The sequence below is a fragment of the Oncorhynchus nerka genome, linkage group LG20 (genome assembly GCF_034236695.1).
Source record: "Oncorhynchus nerka isolate Pitt River linkage group LG20, Oner_Uvic_2.0, whole genome shotgun sequence".
Lineage (NCBI taxonomy): Eukaryota > Metazoa > Chordata > Actinopteri > Salmoniformes > Salmonidae > Oncorhynchus > Oncorhynchus nerka.
Genome location: NC_088415.1, coordinates 63,537,100 through 63,564,882, shown reverse-complemented (window position 1 = coordinate 63,564,882; position 27,783 = coordinate 63,537,100). Strand labels below are relative to the sequence as shown.

The 27,783-nt window shown below is 40.1% G+C and overlaps 2 protein-coding genes across 2 annotated transcripts; one reads left to right on the top strand and one right to left on the bottom strand.

Moving 5' to 3' along the window:
- Positions 1 to 47: 47 nt before the first annotated feature.
- On the top strand, positions 48 to 4,693 carry LOC115102945 (2-oxoglutarate and iron-dependent oxygenase JMJD4-like). Its single transcript, XM_029623408.2, has 6 exons — positions 48 to 553; positions 1,257 to 1,422; positions 1,758 to 1,883; positions 1,984 to 2,251; positions 2,400 to 2,546; positions 4,186 to 4,693. Exons 1-6 carry the CDS (start codon positions 301 to 303, stop codon positions 4,519 to 4,521), a joined length of 1,296 nt encoding a protein of 431 aa, XP_029479268.1. The 5' UTR covers positions 48 to 300; the 3' UTR covers positions 4,522 to 4,693.
- A 10,047-nt stretch (positions 4,694 to 14,740) lies between these two features.
- Positions 14,741 to 27,515, bottom strand: LOC115101761 (gap junction gamma-1 protein-like). The gene is made up of 2 exons (XM_029621227.2): positions 27,129 to 27,515; positions 14,741 to 20,491 (listed from the first exon to the last, which is right to left on the bottom strand). Exon 2 carries the CDS (start codon positions 20,470 to 20,472, stop codon positions 19,213 to 19,215), a length of 1,260 nt encoding a protein of 419 aa, XP_029477087.1. The 5' UTR covers positions 20,473 to 20,491; positions 27,129 to 27,515; the 3' UTR covers positions 14,741 to 19,212.
- Positions 27,516 to 27,783: the final 268 nt, after the last annotated feature.

Genomic DNA, 27,783 nt, shown 5'->3' with positions numbered 1-27,783 from the left:
CATGTACAAAAAAAACGAACAAATTAAAGCAAATATTGGGCGTGTGCAGCTATAAATGTGGTCCCCTAAAATGCAAAATGGCATAGCCATAGGAAGCTATTTTTAGGCTCGAATGAACGAACCATTTTCTCCACATTTTTATTTATCTTTGCAATGTAAATCCAATAATAATGGTGGAAAAGCAATTCATATGACATATCATGTCACTATAGTTTAGGTACGTCGCTTGTTTCGATTGCTTGCTAATTAGTTAGCTATAGTTAACGTTACACCCAGGACTTGTTTACATCATCCATTATCATGGACAGGGAGTCTTATCATAACTGCTGCAGCCTCGTTAAAATATCAAGGCAATCCTATGAACAATTTTGGTCTTCGCACTTTGTGGATTACATAGAGAAGGATTTGAGCTATTCCAAATTCTTTAAAAAGTACTTACTTCCTAACCACCCATGCATGTTCTCGAGGAAATTTACTGAAGACTGGAAATGTAGGAAACAGTGGGTCACTGAAGAGGGGAAGCCAAACTTCCAGAAACTGCTGCAGCAATTTGGTGAATAAATGTTGTTCGCTACATATCTATTACAATGTCCAGTAACTTTGATGTCAAATGAATGAGTTTGATTAGCCTATGGATGGGTTGTTCTGATCTGTGATTTGACAATCATTTCTCGTGCTTTGTGTAATTATCTGATGTTTATATTTGGTAATAAAACATGTTTTATTTTATTTTATTTATTTTCACCTTTATTTAACCAGGTAGGCTAGTTGAGAACAAGTTCTCATTTGCAACTGCGACCTGGCCAATATAAAGCATAGCAATGTGAACAGACAACACAGAGTTACACGTGGAGTAAACAATTAACAAGTCAATAACACAGTAGGGGGAAAAAAAGGGGGGAGTCTATATACATTGTGTGCAAAAGGCATGAGGTAGGCGAATAATTACAATTTTGCAGATTAACACGAGTGATAAATAAATGATCAGATGGTCATGTACAGGTAGAGATATTGGTGTGCAAAAGAGCAGAAAAGTAAATAAATAAAAACAGTATGGGGATGAGGGGGCTATTTGCCGATAGACTATGTACAGCTGCAGCGATCGGTTAGCTGCTCAGATAGCAGATGTTTGAAGTTGGTGAGGGAGATAAAAGTCTCCAACTTCAGCGATTTTTGCAATGTTGCAGTTATGATGAACCAATAACCTATTTTGTAAATTGTGATTTCAAAGTATTTCTCTTTTTTTCCTCTTGCAGATGAGACTCCGGTTCCAGTTGCAAACTGCAATGCGAAAGAATACAATGCAAACCCCAAACAAATTATTCCTTTCAAGGAATTTATTCACTACTGGAGAGAGTACATACAGAATGGACACTCATCACCAAAAGGATGTCTCTATCTGAAAGATTGGCACATGTCAAGGTATTGAATTCACCTGCATGTTGCCATCTGAAGAGCACACTGTATATAGACTGTATATAGACTTTTTTTCTATTGTGTTATTGACTGTATGTTTGTTTATTCCATGTGTAACTCTGTTGTTTGTGTCGCACTGCTTTGCTTTATCTTGGCCAGGTTGCAGTTGTAAATGAGAACTTGTTCTCAACTAGCCTACCTGGTTAAATAAAGGTGAAATAAATTAAATAAAAAATGATTGGAACGTTTTTTACAGTATGTAAATAATGTATATACTGAAAGTAGCTGTATCAAGAATAAGCTAAACATGGCTCAATGGTTCCGTCCTCTGTCTTTCACAGGGATTTTCCTGAACACAATGTTTACACTACCCCAGTCTTCTTTTCCTCTGACTGGCTTAATGAGTATTGGGATACTTTGGAGGTGGATGACTACCGGTTCGTCTACATGGGACCCAAAGGCTCATGGTATAACAAAACATTTCATTATAGAGTCTATAATAGATATTCTCTTAAATCTCTGTCTCCTCTAACAACATGTGATTGCTTTTTCCTCTTTTTGCTATAGGACGCCATTCCACGCGGATGTGTTCCGCTCCTACAGCTGGTCAGCGAACATCTGTGGCAGGAAGAAATGGCTCCTGTATCCCCCAGGCCAAGAAGAGTTTCTACGAGACAGCCATGGCAACCTTGCTTATGACGTCACTGCCCCTGAGATTCGAGACAAGGTGCAATTCCCACACTGTGATGAGGCCTGTCAACCACTAGAGATAATTCAGGAAGCAGGGGAGATCATATTTGTGCCCAGTGGTTGGCACCATCAGGTTTATAATTTGGTAAGTACTGCAGTTTGGATGTGGGACATATTAAGTGGTACACTTGATCAAGAGTTTTTTTTACAAATCATTATCAGTTAAGCACCTGTATGGTTCATATGGCTAATTTTGAACTAAGTAACCTGACTTTTGTCTCATTATCCTGCAGGAAGACACCATCTCCATCAACCATAACTGGCTGAATGGCTGCAATGTGGACATTATGTGGCAGTTCCTTCAGAATGAGCTGTCTGCTGTCCAGAGGGAAATAGAGGAATGGAGGAACACTATGGATTCATGGCATCAGCACTGCCAGGTATATAAGACACCTGGAGATAGACATACAGTGCCTTCGTAAAGTATTCAGACCCCTTGACTTTTTCCACATTTTATTACGTTACAGCCTTGTTCTAAAATGAGTTTATCCCCCCCTCATTAATCTACACACAATACCCCATAATGACAAAGCAAAAACAGGTTTAGACAAATGTATTAAAATATCACATTACACAAGTATTCAGACCGTTTACTCTGTACTTTGTTGAAGCACCTTTGACAGTGATTACTGCATCAAGTCTTTTTGGGTATGAAGCTACAAGCTTGGCACACCTGTATTTGGGGAGTTTCTTCCATTCTGCTCTGCAGATCCTCAAGCTCTGTCAGGTTGGATGGGGCGTGTCGCTTCACAGCTATTTTCAGGTGTTCGATTGGGTTCAAGTCCGGGTTCTGGCTGGGTCACTTAAGGACATTCAGAGACTTATCCCGAAGCCACTCCTGCGTTGTCTTGACTGTGCTTAGGGTCGTTGTCCTCTTGGAAGCTGAACCTTTGCCACAGTCTGAGGACCTGAGCGCTCTGGAGCAGGTTTTCATCAAGGGTCTCTCAGTACTTTGCTCCCTTCATCTTTGCCTCGATCCTGACTAGTCTCCTAGTCTCTGCTTCTGAAAAACCTCCCCACAGCATGATGCTGCCACCAAGCTTCACAGTAGGGATGGTGCCAGGTTTCCTCCAGATATGACGCTTGGCATTCTGGCCAAAGAGTTCATTCATGGTTTCATCAGACCAGAGAATCTTGTTTCTCATGGTCTGAGAGTCTTTAGGTGCCTTTTGGCAAACTTCAAGTGGGCTGTTATGTGCCTTTTACTGAGGAGTGACTTCTGTCTGGCCACTACCATAAATGCCTGATTAGTGGAGTGCTGCAGAGATGATTGTCCTTCTGGAAGTTTCTCCCATCTCCAGAGGAACTCTAGAGCTCTGTCAGAGTGACCATCGGGTTCTTAGTCACCTCCCTGACCAAGGCCTTTCTCACCTGATTGCTCAATTTTGCCGGGAGGCCAGCTTTAGAAAGAGTCTTGGGGTTCCAAACTTCTTCCATTTAAGACTGATGAATGCTACTGTGTTCTTGGGGACCTTCAATGCTGTAGACATTTTTTGTTACCCTTCCTCAGACCTGTGCCTCGACACAATCCTGTCTCTGAGCTCTACGGACAATTCCTTCGACCTCATGGCTTGGTTTTTACTCTGACATGCACTGTCAACTGTGGGACCTTTTATATAGACAGGTGTGTGCCTTTCCAAATCATGTCCAATCAATTGAGTTTACCACAGGTGGACTCCAATCAAGTTGTAGAAGCATCTCAAGGATGAGCAATGGAAACAGAATGCTCCTGATCTCAATTTCGAGTATCATAGCAAAGGGTCTGAATACTAATGTAAATAAGGTATCGGTTTTATTTTGAATACATTTTAAAACATGAAGAAAAGCCTGTTTTCACTGTCATTATGGGGTATTGTGTGTAGATTGCTGAGGATTTTATTTGATCCACTTTAGAATAAGGCTGTAACATAACAAAATGTGCCAAAGTCAAGGGGTCTGAATACTTTCCAAAGGCACTGTCTGACAAAGCAGATGTATTTTAAAAAGCTGTGTAATCTGAGTTGGTATTTTGTTTTACAGGTCATCATGAAGTCTTGCTCTGGGATTGATTATGGGGAGTTTGCCACTTTCCTGAAGATTATCGCTGACAACCGCATGTCCTTCTTGAGTTCTTGCTCCGAAAACAACTCCTCAAATTACCCACGTCATCTTTCAGAGACCCTGGCCACATTGGGGCTTCACCATGCTGCCTTTGACCTACAGAGGGTGGCTCACATTCTAGAATGCATGCTCTGCAATGAAGACTTCAAGAGACTTGATCATTCAACTCTGAGCTCACAACCTGAAAGTTTGCTGCAGCAGATTCGAGAGACCATGCTCTCCACTAGAGGGCAGCACTCCCTTTACCAGGAATAGGCCACCCAGTATCCTTTATGAGCAACTTTATCAATACATTTTAGTTGATAAGGCTTTGGTTTCAGAGGTAGCCTGATGTTATCTTGACCGCCCCCCCCCCCCAAAAAAAATAAATGTTTATGGGTGTTTTTTTATGTTGTGAATGAGATGTTGATAAAATGACAAACGTCCATACTTTGTGTCCTCGTATGTTTATTACGCCAGAGATACATAAAGTAATATTTAAGATAATAGCTAGCAACTGGCAAGCAGTGCACAACTGGCAAACAGCATAGTGTCAAGGAACTCAATATTTGAAGCAATCACAATACTACAAACAAGGAAACTATTCATAGACGTCATAGACATGGTTGGTAGTGCTACCAGTGAAATACTGTACTAGGTGATTTGGAATAAGAACATTTTAACTTTGTGTACCTTATCCATGTAAATATGATCTGGCTCATTTCAACATGTGTGCGTTTCATATTGTTGGGGTCAAATACCTCTATCTTCATTTGGCTTTAAGAGTCTTTGGGCCACCAGTATCGCACGGATTCCTCCAGAGACTGTGTCCTCAGAAGCCTTGAGTGTTAATGGCTCTTTGGCATGAGCCAGGCGAATGCCCAGATCTCCCACCCAGGCCCTGTGCTTCCCGGCTGACTTGCCAGACTGGGTCTGAGGTGCCAATCCTTCGGGTAGTGCCGACGTGCGTACGGCATCAGATGTTTCCGTACCACCCCATTGTGATGAGTCCTGGCCGATGGAACAGCCCTTACTAAAGCTGATGCCCTGCATGTAGACCAGGTTGACCTCCAGAGGAAGAGCCACCCTGGGAGGAAGGTCCTTCACTCCCTTGGGAAGTCCTAGGAGAAACCACTATAGAAATATTATAGGGTTATTACAGGAATAACTTTAATTCAACAGCCATGCTAGCCATATCCCATACAGTATCCTGCAGCCATCTCGTCCATATTGTATATGGCATGACAACAACCCAGTAGTTGACAATAAGCTACAACACACAGTATGAGACGAGGTAAGCAAACCATTTCCACCATTTATCTATTGCATAGTGGTGCCTGTGGTAGTCCACTGTGTTGCCCTGCTGACACCAGTGGTGACCTGTCATTCAGGGCAGGTTGCCTGTTTGGCATGTTATTTTGGCATTAGTACATGTTACATATAAAAAATATACATCTATTTTTTGCTTTATTGAGTAAGGCAGCTCCAAAATGCAGGTGTTTCAGGCTAGTTCAGTGGTTTCTGTGGTTTCTGTGGTGGGGCAGCCAGAGGAAAATACAGACTGTAGGAGTTGGTAATATTCTATAGTTGTACTGTGATTGGCTCAGTGTTCTGTCAGTCATGGGGACACAACGTCACCATAAAATATACGGGTAGAGCTCAAACATTCAAGCCCGTTGGGTGCTGCCATAGAGTTACATAGGAAGTGCCCATCCAAGAAAGGTGAAGGTCATTGGCCACATATAAAATTACGTCAAATCACGTTATATCTACCGTAGCTTTGATTGATCATGTCAACTTCATACGTTCAAAATCTTAGCTAGCAAGCTAGCAGTCATCATCATGAATCATGTCGACAATCTACTGGCAAATATCTTTCAATCCTTGTGATATGAAGAGAAATTATGAAGAGAAATTATCGATAAAACGTATCGGTGCTCATCGGCCATTGGACATAAACACTACACAATAGGTTGGAAATCACTAATTCAACAATGAGTGGTTTGAAAGGAATCAGTGGCTAACTGCAAGCATTGCAAAGCAATCACTAGCCTGCTATTCAATGGAGTGGATGTGTTGTCCAAGTCTGGGTTTAAGGGTCTCTTTTCAACATTCAACATTGGCCTTGCTGTCAATCCAGCATGACTTCTGCCGCATTCAAAACAACTGGAAACTCGGAAATCTCAGACAAGAAGCTTCACTGCAGTACCTGGTTCGAATCCTGGTTCGAATCCAGGCTGTATCACATCCAGCCGTCATTGGGAGTCCCATAGGGCGGCTCACAATTGGCCAAGTGTCGTCCTGGTTTGGCCGGGGTAGGCCGTCATTGTAAATAAGAATTTGTTCTTAACTGACTTGCCTAGTTAAATAAAGGTTAAATGAAAAAAAAGCCAGACCTTGATGAAAAAGTTTAATGACAAAATTTGCCCAAGAAGGACTGCCTTGCCACCTTCCTGTTCAAGTGAGAACAGGTACGGCAACTGCACAGCCCTCAACTGCAAGGCTCTCCAGGCAAACTCTCCAGGCAAACTACCTGCCGTCCAGGACACCTACAGCACCCGATGTCACAGGAAGGCCAAAAAGATTATCAAGGACAACAACCATCCGAGCCACTTCCTGTTCACCCCACAACCATCCAGAAGGCGAGGTCAGACTGAAAAACAGCTTCTATCTCAAGAGCATCAGACTGTTAAACAGCAATTACTAACACACAGAGGCTGCTGCCTACATACATACTCAAATCATTGGCCACTTTAATAAATGGATCACTAGTCACTTTAAATAATGTTTACATATTTCATTACTCATCTCATATGTATATACTGTATTCTATACCATCTATTGAATCTTGCCTATGCTGCTCGGTCATCGTTCATCCATAAATGTATATGTACATATTATTTTTCCATCCCTTTAGATTTGTGTGTATTAGGCAGTTGTTGTGGAATTGTTAGATTACATGTTAGATACTGCTGCATTGTCGGAACGAGAAGTACAAGCATTTCTCTACACTCGCATTAACATCGCTAACCATGTGTACAGTTGAAGTCGGAAGTTTACATACACTTAGATTGGAGTCCTTAAAACTTGTTTTTCAACCACTGCACAAATTTCTTGTTAACAAACTATAGTTTTGGCAAGTCAGTTAGGACATCTACTTTGGGTATGACGCAAGTAATTTTTCCAACAATTGTTTACAGACAGATTATTTCACTTATAATTCACTGGCATCATTTGAGTCAATTGGAAGTGTACCTGTGGATGTATTTCAAACTCAGTGCCTCTTTGCTTGACATCATGGGAAAATCTAAAGAAATAATCCAAGACCTCAGAAAAACAATTGTAGACCTCCACAAGTCTGGTTCACCCTTGGGAGCAATTTCTAAATAATGGCCGGTAGTACGCAAGTATAAAAACCATGGGACCACGCAGCCGTCATACCGCTAAGGAAGGTGATGTGGGGTTTTTTCTCCTAGAGATGAACGTACTTTGGTGCGAAAAGTGCAAATCAATCCCAGAACAACAACAAATTACCTTGTGAAGATGCTGGAGGAAGCAGGTACAAAAGTATCTATATACACAGTAAAACAAGTCCTATATCGACATAACCTGAAAGGCTGCTCGGCAAGGAAGAAGCCACTGCTCCAAAACCGCCATAAAAAAGCCAGACTACGGTTTGCAACTGCACATGGGGACAAAGATCGTACTTTTTGGAGAAATGTCCTCTGGTCTGATGAAACAAAAATAGAACTGTTTGGCCATAATGACAATCGTTATGTTTGGAGGAAAAAGGCCTGCAAGCCGAAGAACACCATCCCAACCGTGAAGCACGGGGGTGGCAGCATCATGTTGTGGGGGTGCTTTGCTGCAGGGTGTACTGGTGCACTTCACAAAATAGATGGCATCATGAGGCTGGAAAATCATGTGGATATATTGAAGCAACATCTCAAGACATCAGTCAGGAAGTTAAAGCTTGGTCGCAAATGGGTCTTCCAAATGGACAATGACCCCAAGCATACTTCCAGAGTTTGACAAAATGGCTTAAGGACAACAAAGTCAAGGTATTGGAGTGGCCATCACAAAGCCCTGATCTCAGTCCTATAAATAAAATTGTGGGCAGAACTGAAAAAGTGTGTGAGAGCAAGGAGGCCTACAAACCTGATTCAATTACACCAGCTTTGTCAGGAGGAATGGGCCTAAATTCACCCAACTTATTGTGGGAAACTTGTGGAAGGCTACCCGAAACGTTTGACCCAAGTTAAACATTTTAAAGGCAATGCTACCAAATACTAATTGGGTGTATGTAAACTTCTGACCCACAGGGATTGTGATGAAAGAAATCAAAGCTGAAATAAATCATTCTCTCTACTATTATTCTGACATTTCACATTCTTAATATAAAGTGGTGATCTTAACTGACCTAAGACAGGGAATATTTACTAGGATTAAATGTCAGGAGTTGTGAAACTGAGTTTAAATGTATTTGGCTAAGGTGAATGTAAACTTCCGACTTCAACTGTATGTGACCAATACAATTTGATTTGATTCATAGTCTGTTTTAGAGAAATGTCATCAGCGAATATTGTAAGAGCTTACATTGTCTGCTTATATGCCCCCTTTATTTATCCTACGAATCTGACTTGGTGTACAGGGAGAATACTGTAAGAACGGCCCATGTTCTGAACTATATCGTTGTACGTTTCAAAAGTGCTGAACAAATAGTTGTATTGACTATGTCCGTCCTAGCTCGCTCATTAAAGTCTTAATCAAAATTACAGATTGCCTTTTAGAGATTGTACATCTCAATTGTCAGTAGAAACCACATTTGTTAAAGCAAGTCAGCCATATCAGCTATGTTTTTTTTAAAGGCAGTAAATGAGGCTGAATGAACTATTATTTCGCTGCCAGACAAGGCTTTGCTGATAGCCAGGTGTAGTAGTGGTAAGGATTCACTCCACGGTGCTGAATTTTTAAAAATTATTATTTTGTTGGGACAGTTTTCTATAGGCCCTAACAGTTTGTGGGCACCGTTTGTCACCGTTATAGTGCATAAAGAGTTTGCCCCACCAAAATATACATGCTAAAATAGCCACTGGCCTACACGATGGAATCATTTCCAGAGTTCTCGGATCTTCCTCCCACATCAGAGCTTTTTCTGAGCATTTTCTGAGGAATTGAGATATGGCTTGGGCCTCCCCTGGCTTGGGGCTGTTCCCTGCAAGGATGCAAACTGGTGAGGGCCCAAAAAGGTGATACTTTTTTTTTTGACACTGAAACATGCAAAAAAAATCCCTGCAAGGGGGAAATGCAGGTTTGAACTAATAAAACAACAAAAAATATGATCTACATGATCAGTCTCTGTGTGTAAAATATAAAGTGGTTAATGTGAACCTAACACAACTTAAAACTGTAAGGAAAGCAATCCAATGTCAATTGTTGCCTAGACTTTACTGCAAATGACACTCAAGTCTTGGAAAACAAACAATACACTAATATTGCAGTTAGCCATGACAGCTTTCATAATAGAATGCCTGTGACCACACACATCTAAATCTTGCATTTGGGAAAAAAACATCTTAACCCTAGGATGCATATGCCTGGTCAAAATGTATGTGTGTTATATTAAACATAGAGGAAGAGGTAAAATGTAGGCAAGCAACTACTAGTCGAATAAGACATGGGAGAGATGACAAATTTTGGCAAAGAGAAAGATATTTATAGACTAATACACTTATTAAAACAAATAACCAAACTGAAAACTGCAGACATTACTAGTGCCTCCCCCGCGATCAAACCGACATAATAAATCGTCATTGGATCTACACCATTCATGTAGGTCACCTATTTTGGAATCAAAACGGCGAATTTCGTCATAAGGTGACTAGTTTGCATCACTGTCCCTGAGGCAACACAGCCCATAGAAAAAGCTCTGTGCAGGCTGATCTTCACCAGACGGCAGATTTGATAAACCTTCAAATGTTCAAAATGTGTGTCTTTTATGGTGTTGTCACACTCGACCAGAACACCACAACCCACTTCTGCTTCTTTCAATCTAAATAACAATAAGAGAAAGAACATGTCAACCATCATATGGGGGTGCTTCAAATGAACATCATGCCTGGGTTTCTCATAGCTAACTTTAATTGAAACATTATCTAACTGCTGCACACCAGTGGAGGCTGGTGACTTGAAAAATTGAGGAGAATTGGAGACCCGCGGTATAGGCGTGGAACGCACGGAGACCACAAAGCGTGTTTCAAAAATCGCCAAACACAAATTATTTTAACCTAAAGCATTTAATAAAGACATTTATAGTACAATATTATGGGGAGTGGGAATGAGAGGGCTACTTACACAGTGTTGGAAAGGGATCACAGCAGTGATTGATTGACTGAGGGTATGAGGCATGAGTTGAGTTGTTCAGAGGCTTGACCAGTGCAGTAACACAAGACACTACACAGTTAGACAAGAGAGCTAAGAATGAGTTAGTCCAAGCAAGGAGTAAAATCATTTATGTGTAGTAATGTGATTGTGTATGTGATTGACTCTACATACAGTAATGAGAGAAAATTGGATGAGTGGATGAGCAGGCACATGAGACGTCATGGGTTCAGTTCATGTCAGGAGAATGTTGACAATGGTAGTGGAGTGGAGTAGACATCCCCTCTTAATCAGGGAACATGAGGGGACTTCCATTACAGCTGCGCCATCGTAGGTTTGGACAACGAGTTTCTCTGAAGTTAAACGCAGACATCTCCAAATTCACGAAGTCAAACACAGCAAAATAAATCCCTGATCATCGACATACCTGACGATAACTGACACCTGCAAGCAGACTGGTGGCACCATAGGTCCCAGAGCAGTGGGGCAATTTCTACCCCCTGGGGCATCTTGCCCACTTGACATATCCAAGTAGCCCAAGAGATGTTCCTGAATAAAGCCCTGATCATCTACATGCCTGACGATAACTGACACCTGCAAGTAGACTGGTGGCACCATAGGTCCCAGAGCAGTGGGGCAATTTTTACCCCCTGGGGCCTGGAGTTTTTCCTTATACGTTAACCTAACTAGGAACATTCTGGAACCTATAAAAGGTATGACAGTGATTAATCAGTTGTAAAAAGCTTTTATATGGGCTATGATGGGACCATTTCTTCCTAATTAAGTCACATGGTTTTACAAAACCCCTGAAAAAAACTCCTGGCCCTGGTGTGGATGAAAACCCTGTCAAAGTTCAGCTACCTTATATTTGTTCATTTAAATGATGTTTAGACTAGATTAGGAGGGAGATTTCCTCTACCCAGACATCAACTGAAGGACAATGGAACTCACAGGGATGAGCTTGCTTTATGCATGTTTAGGCCTGTCGACACTATTATGTTGATTGATTCATTCCTGTTAATCATTTTGGATTAAAACTGTATAGGCATTTTAGCCAGCCCAATTTTGAATATAATCTAGATTTGATCACATTCACATTTCTCCTGACAAACAAATGGACTATAAATACATGATCAATTAGTTGGTCCTATACAGATGGACAGGGCGCATAGGCTGTTATGCAGCTTCTCATATTAGTAGATCTACAGTTGATAAGACAGACAAAAAGCTATTGTTTTCATCCCATACAGCATGTCAGATTTCTAATGTTTAGGTGTAGCCTAGACTGCAGCAACATTTATGTCATTCGTTTTTGCTTGTGTCTGTCTGGAGTGATTCTTTTCATCTTTGCTAAATAAATTCAAGAGGAAAGTGCAAAGCCTACTTGAGCTCACGTGAAAAACATGCGTCAACCTATCTCTTTAATCAAACTTTTAACGGATGTTTTCGACATCCCAGAAAAGATATTCAGTGTGTAAAGCATCGTGAAGTGCAGTTACAGGCGGCTTGATGAAAGGCTCCCTGTTAGTTAACAAGCTATACATTTGATTCCAGTTGGTATTGAACGCCCTAACCTTTTCATCCTTCTTCATGAAATCAATCTCAGGCAGAGATCGACCCTCGCTTTAACACACAGAACCCCCATAATGCTCTGTGGCACAATCCCGATGCAACACACTAGTTTCATTCTCTGATCCTACTTCTATGATTGGATGGACATGTCATGACGTGGCCCTCTTTGGGTATAGCGAGTACCCTCCCTCTTTCTCTTACCACCTCTCTCCCTCCTACACCCAGGCTCTGTTATCTCAGGTCGTAAATTCGGTATGGATGCGGTATGGAGAGAGGGTTCACAGTAGAACAAACAAACTTATTCTATCTCACCGAACTTGAGAACTGAACAATATCTCTATTTTGGAGAATGTGTAAACGGTCGGTGGAGAATTCAGCTACGACCGGTCCATTTGGTTTAATGTTTGTGACCTCATGAGAGACAATACAGCCACATTACCATAACTCTGTTTATACAAGAGCCTCCGTTATGAGATTTGCATCTAATTATTGTATAAAATGAATGAGTAAAGATGAAACTATTTGTGAAATTATGTAATGTGATTTTAAACTGTTTAATGAAAGATAATTCCCTTTAAAGTTTAACTAAGTCATTGGCCCACCCCATGAGCACAGACATTGAGCTGGCATCATTGGACAGCCTTTTCTGCTGTTTCGAAGATAACCTCCACCTGGAGAAGCCCACTTCAGACCATGGGTACCTCGATTACTGATAGGACAAAGGTTTGAGTAGAGACCGTGCATTCCTCGGTCATCTGAGGGAGCTAACGTTGTAACGGTTGTTGAATTCCTAACCAAACCACGTGGAGCATTGGCTACATTGGTGGAAATGGTTCAACTCTGAGACTATCGATACCGATAGAATAAGAACAAATCTTCAATATTAATTACTAGTCTGCAGCTATAATTTATGTCAACCTGGAATGTGAAGACCAACAACCACCAAAACATCTATTCTACAAGAACATTTCTGAATGGGACTCTGAAGTATCCATTCTAACCACGAAAGACTCCAGGGACGCAAAGAGAAGTTAAGATGAACTTTTCAACAGAAAGACTGATGATTCCAACAGAGATCACGACGACACACTGAGTGTAAATATACATATTGATTGCAATTATTCCCGAATGAGTGAGCGTTCATGTGCAAAGGATTAGCATTTCAATTAATATAATTAGCAACTGTGTAGTGTGTTTTATCTTTTGCGCCCTTCTCAGTCCCTTTGTCTACCAAACCGCCAGGAACATCCCCTATCATTTCCTTATAACCATATCTACTTTGTTTGTTCGTTTATGCATTTCTGTGATTATTTAGTTAGTTAGTAAATAAATGATTATGACAATTGATGTATGGATGATTCATAGTGAAGGCTGGGTTTGTGCAGATAACCAACAATTTACGACGTTTGGAATGAGACTAACGTGAGATAAAGAATAATTCTTTAATTAGAACACTAATTGATCAAATATTAAAATATCTGAAGAGTTATATTAGGAAAATTATGACTTTGTAATCTGAAGATTTTCCTTGGTGCCCCGACTTCCTTGTCAATTACATTTACATGATTAGTTTAATCACGTAATAAACGTAATTATAATTACAGAGAATTGATTTGATAAAATAACAGTCTTCACTTTAATGATGCCAAAGACATGACAGGCAACTTGTCAATTCATACTGCAAAAGCTTTGATTGGTTGGAGGACGTCCTTCAGCCTACCAGCCTCCTAGGTTTTGTATTGAAGCCAATGTAGCCAGAGGAGAACGGAAGCTAGCTGACCTTCGGCTACACCACGTCCTCCGGCTACACCATGGTGCTAGCCTCGACAGTGCTGTTGAAGTTAATGTAGACCTTCATTGCAAAACAGTATATTTTAACCAATTATTTGGTGACATATGAACATATTTAGTATAGTTTAATCTAAACTTTTTAAATGTTTCACTATTTTATTTTTATGAAATTTCACTGAAGATTACATGGAAATGCACTCCCCTTCCTCCTCTGAGGAGCCTCCACTGCTGCACACTAACTTTAGTGTGTAATTCAATGGCTAGATAAGCAAGCTACGCCCATAAATGAGGTTCTGGTGTAAACATGTCAGTAACAGCATGTAATAAAAAAGCATTAGTTGAGTGCATTCCCATGTAATCTTATCTGTACACTACCGTTCAAAAGTTTGTGGTTACTTAGAAATGTCCTTGTTTTTGAAAGAAAAGGAAATACAGTGTAGACATTGTTAATGTTGTAAATTACTATTGTAGCTGGAAACGGCTACATAGGCGTACAGAGGCCCATTATCAGCAACCATCACTCCTGTGTCCCAATGGCACGTTGTGTCAGCTAATCCAAGTTGATCATTTTAAAAGGCTGATTGATCATTAGAAAACACTTTTGCAATTATGATACCTACTAAAATTGGTCAAGTAAGCGAAAAATGTGATTGCAGTTATTGGATGTCATGTTATTCTGTACTCCGTACTTATAGCGGGTGTCTGTGTGTGGTTATTTCTATGCAATGACATATAATTAGAGACACACCAAGCATTTTCATCTAGGTTTATTATTATTTTTTAAATAAAACACAGGAACAATCTTAACCATTTGAGGCACTTTGGAGTCTCATAATGCTAAAGGCAGAATTATGTATCGACAATAAACAACGCAGAAAACAACTTCATTAATTTACACTAGCTATGTTTCCATCAACTTGGCCAGAGATTTTTTTTGGTCGACATTTAGAAAGTTTGCATCAAAAATAAATGCAACAATTGTCTGAAAACCAAGACAAAGTACCCTTGACCGAGTGTCAAACACAAATTAAATGGTTGAAGTGTTTCCATGCAAATTGTGCATTAATAAATTGCCTGTATGCCCTTCCATCTATCTGTTTCATGTCTCAGGTAGCCTGCAAAACCCAGCATGGATAGTGTGCAAGAATAGACTAATATTTGCCATTTCTAATCAGTCTGATTTGCCAACGTATCGCCACAGTCGTTGCAATGGTAGAAATTGCAATCTTGTAGAAAAAAATTGGATGGTGATACTTGGGTAACACTTTACTTAACAGCCAGTGACATTACACATTATGACACGGTCATAACCATGTCATAATATGTCATAACAGTGTATAACCTGGCGTAATATGGTCATAACACTGTCATGACCAATATATTTACACCTGTTGTGACATATATTGCATCATTTTATGGCTGGTTAACACCCCTACTCTTATGATAAGAGAGTCATGACACCCATTTAAAAATTCACTCTTGTCGAACAGATAAAAATGTTGTCGATCTTTCGAACATTTCTCCCATGGCTGCCGTTTCCATTAAATGTGTCGCAATGTTTGTGTTTTGTAGTTGCAACATTGCTTTTGTCTAATAAATCTGGGTAAAAGGAAACCTGCCTTCTGAAAGTTTTAAAGGCCCAGTGCAGTCAAAATTCCATATTTCCTGTGTTTTATATCATATTGTACAACACAGCTGATGAAACTTAAGACCATAAAGTGGGACTTAACTTGACTCATCGCGCTCTAGCGACTCCTTTCGGGGGGCCAGGCGCTTGCAGACTCACTTCTGTTGTCAGTCTAAAAATGTTTCCTCCGACACATTGATGCAGCTGGCTTCCGAGTTAAGTGAGTAAGTGTTGAGGCGCGGCTTGGCAGGTCATGTTTCGGAGGACGCATCAGTTGACCTTTGCCTCTCCCAAGCCCGTTGGGGAGTTGCAGCAATGAAACCAAACAAGAGGGTTCTATTGTGATAGGTGGAATGGGCTGAGAGTGGCTGAGGGGTGGGATGAAATAATTTATGTTTGGTAATGTATTATTGATATGTGATTGCTTTAAATAAAAGTACCATGTATGTAAAATGTGTATGCAAAATGTGTATGTAAAATGTATGTATATGTAGCAGAAAAGTTGTCAAAATAGAAAAAGATGTGTCCTCCGAAGGTGGGTTAAAAATAAAATATATATACAATAATGAAATTGGGGAGAAAAGGGTGGTAAAAAACTAATAAAATGCTTTCTTTTTTCAAGACAGATTCCTAAATATGAGAAAATATATAAACTTAAACTTATGAGGATATACACTGAGTGTACAAAACATTAAGGACACCTGCTCTTTCCATGACATAGGCTGACCAGGTGAAACCAGGGGAAATATATGATCCCTTATTGATGTCACTTGTTAAATCCACTTCAATCAGTGTACAGTGCCTTGCAAAAGTATTCATCCCCTTTGGCGTATTTCCTATTTTGTTGCATTGCAACCTGTAATTTAACTGGATTTTAATTTGGATTTCATGTAATTGACATAGACAAATAGTCCAAATTGGTGAAGTGAAGTGAAAAAAATGGCTTGTTTCTAAAAATACAAATTTAAATGGAAAAGTGGTATGTGCATATGTATTCACCCCCTTTTACCCCCTTTGCTATGAAGCCCCTAAATAAGATCTGGTGCAACCAATTACCTTCAGAAGTCACATAATTACTTAAGTCCACCTGTGTGCAATATAAGTGTCACATGATCTGTCACATGATCTCAGTATATATTAAAACATTTAAAGAATATGGCACCGCAACAACAAGAGAGGGCTGCCCACCAAAACTCACAGACCAGGCAAGGAGGGCATTAATCAGAGAGGCAACAAAGAGACTAAATAAAACCCCGAAGGAGCTGCAAAGCACCACAGCAGAGATTGGAGTATCTGTTCATAGGACCACTTTAAGCCATACACTCCACAGAGCTTTACAGAAGAGTGTCCAGAAAAAAAGTAATTGCTTAAAGAGAAAAATAAGGAAACGCATTTGGTGTTTGCCAAAAGGCATGTGATGAGACTAAAAGTGAGCTTTTTGGGCATCAAGAAAAACGCTATGTCTGTCACAAACCCAACACCTCTCATCACCCCTAGAACACCATCCCTGTGGGGATGTTTTTCATAGGCAGGGACTGGGAAACTGGTCAGAATTGAGGGAAACATGTTTCAGTCTTCCAGAGATTTGACATTTGGACGGAGGTTCACTTTCCAGCAGGACAATGACCCGAGGCATTCTGCTAAAGCAACACTTGAGTGGTTTAAGGGAAATATTTAAAATGTCTTGGAATGGCCTAGTCAACGCCCAGACCTCAATCCAATTGAGAATCTGTGGTATGACTTAAAGATTGCTGTATACCAGCGGAACCCATCCAACTTGAAGGAGCTTGCATAGTTTTGCCTTGAAGAATGGGCAAAAACCCCAGTGGCTAGATATGCCAAGCTTATAGAGACATACCCCAAGAGACTTGCATCTGTAATTGCTGCAAAAGGTGGCTCTACAAAGTATTGACTTTGGGGGGGGGGGGGGGGAATAGTTATGCACGCTCAAGTTCTGTTTTTTTGTCTTATTTCTTGTTTGTTTCACAATAAAACATATTTTGCATCTTCAAAGTGGTAGGGCTGTTGCGTAAATCAAATTATATAAACCCCCATAAAATCCATTTTCATTCCAGATTGTAAGGCACAAAGTGGGAAATGCCAAGGGGTGAATACTTTCGCAAGCCACTGTAGATGAAGGGGAGGAGAAGGATTTTTAAGTCTTGAGACAATTGCGACATTATTGTGTATGTGTCTCAGACAAAAGATTTAAGTGCCTTCGAATGGGGTGCTGTAGTAGGGGCCAGGCGCATCGGTTTGTGGCAAGAACTGCAACACTGCTGGATTTTTCATGCTCAACAGTTTCCTGTGTGTATAAAGAATGGTCCACCACCCAAAGACCAAATTGACATGACTGTGGGAAGCATAGGGGTCAACATGGGCCAGCATCCCTGTGAAACACTTTCGACACATTTACATTTATACATTTTAGTCATTTAGCAAATGGGTGCAACTCAATATTAGGCAAGTGTCCTTATGTCTTGTTCACTCAGTGTACATCTTCTACTATGTGCATTGTACTGTATATGTACAATGTGTTAAAATGTAACAAAGTCAATTCATTCATTATCTGCCCCACCAAAAAAGCAGAAATTATCAGAAATTGGTCGTTTAGATTTTCAAAACAACAACCTACTTACCTTTTTCTGTCACTGCAGAATGCTAAATAAAAATGTAATCTTACAACAACTCTTTGAAAACTAGAGTGAAATAAAATCTTACTCTATGGAGAACAGTGTTGCTCAAACCTCTGCTGATAAAACACCATTTGTCCTATAAGATTTCACATCTTATATTTCAACATAACCCATACATATCCAGCATTTCTTCCTCAATAAATTCTGAATGCATATTTTTCTAAATGTCTTAATACAACTCAAAATTAGTTAAAAGGTTCCAAGTGCAAATCTGAACAGTTAGGAATTTCTAGATTACTTTTCACATTTGGTTCACCGTCCTTTTCTTAAACATCATCAGGATTCAATCGTAGTGCCATTAAAATGTGCTTACCACTGTATTGCTTTTAACTAGACCACCATTTAAAAAAGACACTTGCCTATTGTTATAGTTTTAAAGACAAATTAAACGTATTCTGTCAAATTAATCCAGTTCAAAAGCAAGGTTAAATTAATAATCCCAGTAAAAATAATTCTAAATATATTGCCATCATGGTTCATTTTATATCTCCCTATATTCGTAAGTAGCTAAAATAAGAAAAGTTTGAATAAGCAACATATGCATATATTAACTATGTTCAAGCTATGTTATTTAAAGCACAAACAAACACCCTAATAATAGGATACACTACTACTGTATTTAGTGATATCTTCATGTTTGTTTTTCCTTTTTTTGTTTACCATTGTTTTGATATCACATGTAAATCGTGCCTATTTTGTGTGCTCCTGATCTGACACGTCACACTGCTGGTTTCTCCTTGTGACAAAGCTAAATCTATTCAGGCAGAGCAATCGATTCACGCTCCAAAGCTTTTACCTATCTTGTCTCATTTCACATCTTCCATTATCCACAGAATATGGACCTGGAGATTGAAAATGACTTTTCACTAAGATTACTGTACCACGTGAAGTTAATCATTCCTAAATCCATACAGAACTCTTTGCATTTTTTACAACGGTCCCAGCTTTCTCTGTAGTGGCTGATTTCGGCCTGGCTCCTTGTTTCTCCTGGGTTGTGTTGACCCTGATTTGCTCTGCCAAGGTGCTTCCAGGACTACTTGTCCTCGAGGTGGGCTGGTTCTTGTTGGTGTTGTAGGTCTGGAAGGCCATTTCGAGCTGCTCCTGGGCCACCCGTAGGTGGCGGTGCAGACTGGCTAGGTCCGAGGGGATGTTGTCATCTGGACTGGTGCACTCTTGGTTATGTTCCTGGACATCGTTGGCCATGTTCTGCTCATGGTGCATAATTAGACTGTTGGGGATAATCCGGTTGGGCCTGTCTGACTTCATGACCAGGTTGTACCCGGGGGGAGAGGCGGGGATGTTATGGGAGTACGGGTAGCTGTACGAGGGCCGTCGACCCTCCTGATTCCTCCTCTTGCGGAGAGTGTCTCGGAATGTTCCAATGCTCAAGTGGAACATCTCACACACGTTGAGGAGCAGGCAGAGGCAGCTGACGACATACATGATGAGCAGGAAGATGGTCTTCTCCGTCGGCCGAGATATAAAGCAGTCTACATTGTGGGGACAGGGCAACTTATTGCACACATATGATGAATTAACACGGAAGCCGTAGAGAAGATACTGGCCCGCCAGGAAGCCGATCTCAAACACGGCCCGGGACAGTAGCTGAAGGACATAGATTCTCATCAGGCCCTCTTGCATGATCCGCCGGCGGCCGTCATGTTTCTGCGGCTTGGCCGGCTCAGGCTTGACTTCTTGGGCTTCCACCACCTCCTCCTGGTAGATCATAGGCTCTGCATCGTTGTCCTCATTCTCCTCCCGCACCTCCTCAAGCGGGTGGCTATCCGTCCACCTTTGAGCATGAATGAGCTTCCGGCGGTGGAACTTCCGGCGCTCCAACTCGGAGGTGCGGGCTATCTTGTGGATGGCGTAGCCCAGGTACATTACTGAGGGGGTGGAGATCATGATGATCTGGAAAACCCAGAAGCGGACATGTGAGAGTGGGGCGAAGGCATCGTAGCACACGTTGTCACAACCGGGCTGCTTGGTGTTACAGGTGAACTTGGTCTGCTCGTCAGAGTAGATGGACTCGCCCCCCACGGCGGTCAGCACAATGCGGAATATGATGAGCACCGTGAGCCACACTTTCCCTACAAAGGTGGAATGGTTGTGGATCTCTTCCAGAAGACGCGTGAGAAAGCTCCAGCTCATGGTGGTCATAGAGGCTTTTCAACTAGATCTGGAAACACATAAAAAGTATAATTAAGGGTTTAGTTGAATAAAAGAGAGACAAGAACTAACAGAACTAGACACAACTCATACACAACATCAACAGAACTAGTCACAGCTCATACACAACATCAACAGAACTAGTCACATCTCATACACAACACCAAATCAAATTTTACATACACATACACATACAGTTGAAGTTGGAAGTTTACATACACCTTAGCCAAATACATTTAAACTCAGTTTTTCACAATTCCTGACATTTAATCCTAGTAAGAAGTCCCTATCTTAGGTCAGTTAGGATCACCACTTTATTTTAAGAATGTGAAATGTCAGAATAATAGTAGAGAGAGAGAATGATTTATTTCAGATTTTATTTCGTACATCACATTCCCAGTGGCTCAGAAAATTACATACACTCTTAGTATTTAGTAGCATTGCCTTTAAATGGTTTAACTTGGATCAAACATAAAACAGTTTAGGGCTAGCGGGACAGCTAGCCCTAAGGAGGTTCATGAAATCAATAACTTGCTAACATCAGATAACATTCTTATATTAGCCATTTCTGAGACTCACTTAGATAATTAATTTGATGATACAGTAGTAGCAATACAAGGATATAACATCTATAGAAGAGACAGAAATGCTTATGTGGGAGGTTTTTCTGTATATATTCAAAGCCATATCCCTGAAATGCTTAGAGAAGATCTTATGTTTTGAAGTGTTGTGGTTGCAGGTTCACTTGGCACATCTAAACCTTTTGGGTTGTTGCTATAGGCTACCAAATGCAAACAGTCAGTATCTAAATAATATGTGTGAAATGCTTGATTGTGTATGTGATGTAAACAGAGGTCTACTTTCTTGGGGACCTGTATATTGACTGGTTTTCATCAAGCTGTCCACTCAACAGGAAGCTTCTCACTGTAACCTGTGCCTGTAATCTGGTTCAGGTTATTAATCAACCTACCAGGGTGTTTCCAGACACTACAGGAACAAGATCATCCAGATGTATCAATCACATTTTTACTAATACTGTAGAACTTTGTTCTAAAGCTGTATCCGTACCCATTGGATGCAGTGATCACAACATTAGGGCTATATCCAGGAAAGCCAAAGTTTTGAAAGATGGGCCTAAAATAGTCTATAAGAGATCACACAGAAGATTTTTACTGTGACTCTTATGTGGATGATGTAAAAACTATGTGTGGGTATGATGTGATTAAAAAGGAGGATCCAGCCACTGCACTTGATACATTTATGAAATTGCTACTTATTGAAAAACATGCACCTGTTAAGAAACTGACTCTTAGAACTGTTGACCTCTACAGGATCGGTGTCCCTAAACCAGGATTGTTGTTGCTAATGTGTGCTAATGTGACTAGAATGAAGTTGTATACTACAGCCAATCTTCCGGGACATAGACATGTCTTATATGAGCAGAAAGCTTATAATCTTGTTAATCTAACTGCAGTGTCCAATTAGCAGTAGCTATTACAGGGGGAAAAGACCATGTTATTGCTTGAGGGGAGTGCACAAAAAAAAATATATATATCACAGCAACTGGTGTGATACATTCACCTCTGAAGGTAAATGACATACTTACATTCAGTAACATTGCTCTGATTTGTCATCCTGAGGGTCCCAGAGATAAAATGAAGCATAGTTTTGTTTGATTAAATCCCTTTTTATGTTCAAATGTAGGATTTGGGGTCTACAGTTTGACCCCACTGCTGTCTCTGGCTCCACTCCCACTCCGCCCAGACATCTAGATGTGTGAAAGTTAGTGTATAAGCTAATGGTCCATCATGCATGACATTCCTTGGAGTGTGTAAGCTTAAAATTTGCATTACCATAGCATTTGTGTATGTTCTCTATAGTTATGTACTTGAAATGTATCAATTGACCAATTCGGCTCATTTGGGCAAACCTCTGGCAGACTTGATACAACATATTTGGAAGTAATGTAATTCTCCACTGCATCAGTCTTAAACTTTGTACACACACCGCTGCCTTCTGGTGGCCAAAATCTAAATTACACCCAGACTCCTATCTGAAAGTATGGTCTTTCTCTTTTATCTTTTACCAGATCTAATGTGTTATATCCTATCCTATCTCCTACATTAATTTCACATTTCCACAAACTTTAAAGTGTTTCCTCTCAAATGGTATCAAGAATACGCATATCCTTGCTTCAGGACCTGAGCTACAGGAAGTTAGATTTTGGTATGTCATTTTAGGCAAACACATAAAGCATAAAAAAGGTCAGATCCTTGCTTCATGGATTGATGAGGAATTGAAAAACTGTATGGTTTAAAGAGGTGGGGCAAAAGGAGTAGGTAATAAGTCTGGCTGCACATCTGACTGGCTGAATTACTGCAAATTGAGATATTATGTGACTAAACTCAACAAAAAGAAGAAGAAACTGTACTATGAAGTCAAGATCAATGATAAAGGAATGATATATACACACGGTCTGTAGTTATCCCAACACCACAATCAAGACAATCTGGCCTATACACCATCTCTATTAGTTTACTCAAATACTCAAAACACTGGTACTACCTACATGTACTCACACAATGACCCCCCCCCCCCCTCCTGTCTGTCTGTCCCACTCAGAGTATATTGATGACGGAGGACAACCCAAACCAGAGGGTTTTTGCCTTTGCATTTTCACACGACCACCTGAACTCCTAACCTCTGTATTAAAGGTAACTGTCCAGTGAAAATCTCACCTTTAAAAGTTAATATTCTGTTAACTCATTCCCAAATAATGTTGTCCTATTCTCGTATTTGTGGCCAAAGCATAAATTGGAGAAAAATACACTTAAAAATCCACACCTCAAACAGACCATTTACATTTTTTTGCTATTTCCTCAAATAACATGATCTCATGTTGGCTCATTGGCTGTGCTGTCCAATCAGCAGTCTACTTGAATAAATATTTTTAATGACAAGTGTATGCCCAGTCTCACTCAACATTCTGTTGTTGGGGTATGCCCACACCATTACAACACAGAAAAGCTGCTTTTTAACATACTGAATTGCATGTTTTTGGAAGGAAAACTTGTTCACTCATATTGGAAACACTAGACAGTTACTTTAAAACGTTTACTTCGACCAGATCCTAGAAGTCAAGTCTCTTCTTTTACCTTTTTCAATGTCAACTTGTTACTGCAGATTTACCTAAATCAGTTGATTAAACCTTTTGCTTTCTTTTAATTTACCAAATTACATGATACAGAGCAATTGTGTTATGATCCTCATATTCCTATAAAATATGTTTGTGAACTTTTTGCAAACATTAAAATATTTATTTGAGATGAACAATTCCACTCTAATCCCAACATTTAGGCAAAATAGATTTAAATAATATATTTGCACACAACTTTTGCTATAATAGTACATAATGACAATGCAACACAACAGACTAATGTTAATTAAAAGCAACAACTATGAACATAATCCCTGGGACCTATTTGAAATTAATAAACAGATTGTTCTCACTCGCTTCCATTGTGCAAAAAAATGTGGTTCTAAATTAGCATTTTTTAAATCTTTTTTCTTAAACATTATAATTATAAAACACACATAAAACTATTGGAGTGCATTATTTTTTAAATAATTCTAATAATCAATTCAATTTAGCAAAAGACTTGAAAAAAACTGCTGACATACTGTATCACACACAGTGGTATAGTGGTGTAAATGCAAGTAAACACAGTTTTGTTCCCAACTTTTTTACTTTGCGCAACAGTTTACCCACCTTTTTGTGGAAAAATGCATTAAAAGTATTGGGAGCGTTACCTTAGACAAGTAACGCATATGCATAAATAGTGAGAGGATATGTTCATGACCTTGTGTATAGATTACTCAAAAGCTTCTACTATTCTCATACTGTTTAATGATTAATGATGCAGCTTCTCGATGACTTGAATGAAGGGATATTTAGATTAATTCTCTCCAAGCTAAAGGAAGGTAGTGAGTGACACACCTGGGTTATATCAAGATAGGAGGCATATGGGGGAGGAGAGAGAGAACGCAGATGTGGAGGTGTCTCTGTGTGCTATACTCTTATTCGGAGAGAAAATCCCTATACTGTAGGTTCCCCTGAATGATGAACTGGGACTCTCAGATTGATTTTAAAGGAAGAGAAGTAGGCCATCTATGCTTCTCCCAGGATGTTCTCCCACTAGTGTCCCTACTCCCCTCACACACAGAGCAGACTGACTGCCTGCTTTGTGAGTTGATAGTATCATGATTGTATAGCAGCACTGTCTCCGCTAGCTGCCATCTGAGTGAAAACAGTGAACAGGAGAGGCTTGTTCGTCTGTCTAGCTACCACGAGGCCACGAGGCCTGCCCTCCAGACCCACCAGACCCTGTGCTGCTGCTGTCTCACACCGGGGAGAGAGGGGCAGCTAGCACCACATGGCCAGGCCACAGACGGCAGCTACCACCACATGGCCAGGCCACAGACGGCAGCTACCGTGGGCAATATAAGGTGGGTGAGCCCTCATGTGAAACACGTATCTAGTATTATAAGTTAGTAAACTGTTCATAAAATGAATAAAGGTGGGTAAACTGAGTTTACATTTTACTACAATTACATCCCTGCCCAGAACTTGAGGATAGGCAGGTTTGTTTAACTGAAGCCCAGTAAGGACTATGGCTAGGCTTTATAATGAAGGGTGCCCCATGAGAGCATGCTTTGGAAGTGATTGGCTGCTGTGTACATCAATTCAGTGTGGGTAGTTTGCAACATTATTTTATGCAGTTGGTTGAACTGGAACTGGAAAAGAGAAAACGTTTGTGTAACTTGTTAGCGTTACTCTTTCGCTGTGTGATATTGCCGTGTTTTATTTGAGGATCTCTACATGTTAATTCCATGCTAGATGTCGGAGGTTACCAATGCAAGAAAGCAATAAACATGTTTCATGCTCATGCCCTTCAATTACTATATGTATGTATGAGTTTTAATTCTAGGTATTACTGCCAGTTTTTGTTTTTATTCCCTTAATTAGGGTTGCAAAGGGAGGAATATTACTGGAAACTTTAGAACTTTAGAAGGATTTTATGTAGTCTATCTCAAGACCCCTTTGGGTACTTCAGATTATCACAGGGGTCCGTAACTATCTATGTCCCTCTGTGTGGTCTTCCCACGTGTACAATATTTGAAATAATTAAATTCAAGGGTTTTAAAATAAATAATAGAATGACAAATCTGTAAAACATTATCCTAAATATAAACCATGAACTCAGTCAGTGAATATCATTGGTGTTAAATATGAGGCTTTCAGCATGAAATATACTTCATATTTATTTGTTTCACTATGTCAATATGTAGTTGTTGTCAATGTTTTGGCATCAAACTGGTGGCAGTTGTGAAGAAAAGTCAATAGTTGCAGTTCATTTAAAATAAGGCTTTATTCACTTAAATCATATGGTCTATCTACTTGAAACGCATTGACAATATGGACACAGATATAAAAAATGAAAACTATATATGAATACACATTTTTAAAGTTATTGAAGTACAAGCTTTGCAACCCTATTCTTAATATCAATCAATCGTGTAAATATTGATTTCAGTATCCGCACTTAGCCGAAGGGGAAAAAAATGACTGTGTGATATGACAAAATAAAAGCATTGTTTTTATGTAGGCTATCTTTCCATTTCAGTATTACAACATAAGCTTTGTTCTCCCATTGAAGGTGATCCCACCTGACTTGCCCTCATGATCTTGACCTTTGACAGGTGTCCTAATATGAATAAGTAATGTATAGTTATAGTTTACCACTTTTATTCATCATTAAACATAATCTAACCCAATATTTTGAACACATGTCAAATATATTTCAAATGGTACAAATCTGTATAACAAGAAAACAATAATGAGAACTGCATCTCTACATCTTATAGAACAATTATTTATTAGCCTGGTGTAAACAAGTTGCAGTAACACCTTGCTGTAATTGCGTGGAATTCTTCTCTGGATTTTGTATATTTTTTATGACATGTTTTATTTATTTATGGTAACACAGCCAAAACACAACAGTAAGGACGAAAGAAAAAAGACAAAAACACCCACCCATCCCCCCTCCCCAACCCACATAGGACCACGTTTATTGATGATATCATAACGGTTCTCTTAATATTAGTCCATAACTCAACATTTTCTCTCTATCCCCACCATATATGGCCAACTGAGATCAACCAATTTGAGAAATTTAACAAATGTTTAGGTCGTAGCGGCCTGAGAGAATATACATGATACAGAATTACAAATGACCTGGTGTCAGGGGTGTACGTCAAGATGAACTACTTTTCTTTATCTGCTGCAAAATAATATCCTTCCAGCTTTACACAGTGGGACTAAAATATGTGTCTGTTTTTGAAATAAAACTGGTGCCTGAGGAGACACATTGGGCTCATCTCAATACATATTTCTGCACCATACCTTTACCCTGTTGATTTAAAAACCATGCTACATTTGGCATACAATTCAAATGTAACATTCTACACCTGAATTCTGCATCAAAGTATTGTAACCTCATTTAAAATGTTCAGCCGACAACACCTACAGTATGACAGAGGAAAGAGCTACGCATCCTAGGGTTTGGGAGAGAACGGACAAAACCCACCTGGAGAAGAAGTTGGACTGCACGCTCTGTTCAGACATAACTTTGTCCACATTTTCACAGCCATCCCGTGCCAAGTCCGTGCCGATGGCATGGAGGGTCCATCCTGATCCTGATCTGACGCTGTGACACACTAGCTAACAACAACATGATCTCCCCCACATAGTAAAAACAACAAACACTGTATAATTAGACTACTTAGCCTTTTCTGTTTATCCTCTCCTGACTTATCCACACAGTGAGGACGGAACTGAACTTTTTCTCCTGTGAATGCCTCACATTCTGACTCGTGTCTGTTTTCTATTACGCCAGCCTTTTGCCCAAGAAGGAAGTATAAAAAAGAGAAGGAGAAAGACAAGGAAAAAATCTCTCCCTCCCCACCCTGGCAAGTGACCCTGTACCAGAGGGTCAAATTTAAGGACATCTGACTGCAGATTGAAATTAACACCCACCCAGCTGAGGGAGGCTTGTTAGTGGCAACACCTCCAGCCTTCCCATTCCCACCCACTCCCTGTAGCTCAACACTGTGCAACACTCACTCCCTGTAGCTCAACATTGCTCAACACCCACCCCTCCATAGCTCAACACTGCTCAACCCTCACCCCTTATAGCTCAACATTGCTCAACACTCACCCCCCTGTAACCCAACACTGCTCAA

What these genes read in the sequence shown, in the direction of transcription:
- LOC115102945 (XM_029623408.2), top strand. Translation starts at nt 301, where the DNA reads ATGGACAGGGAGTCTTATCATAACTGCTGCAGCCTCGTTAAAATATCA. An exon ending in GAAACTGCTGCAGCAATTTG is followed by an intron (nt 554 to 1,256) that starts GTGAATAAATGT and finishes TTCCTCTTGCAG; the next exon opens with ATGAGACTCCGGTTCCAGTT. An exon ending in CATGGCATCAGCACTGCCAG is followed by an intron (nt 2,547 to 4,185) that starts GTATATAAGACA and finishes TTTGTTTTACAG; the next exon opens with GTCATCATGAAGTCTTGCTC.
- LOC115101761 (XM_029621227.2), bottom strand. Translation starts at nt 20,472, where the DNA reads ATGACCACCATGAGCTGGAGCTTTCTCACGCGTCTTCTGGAAGAGATC.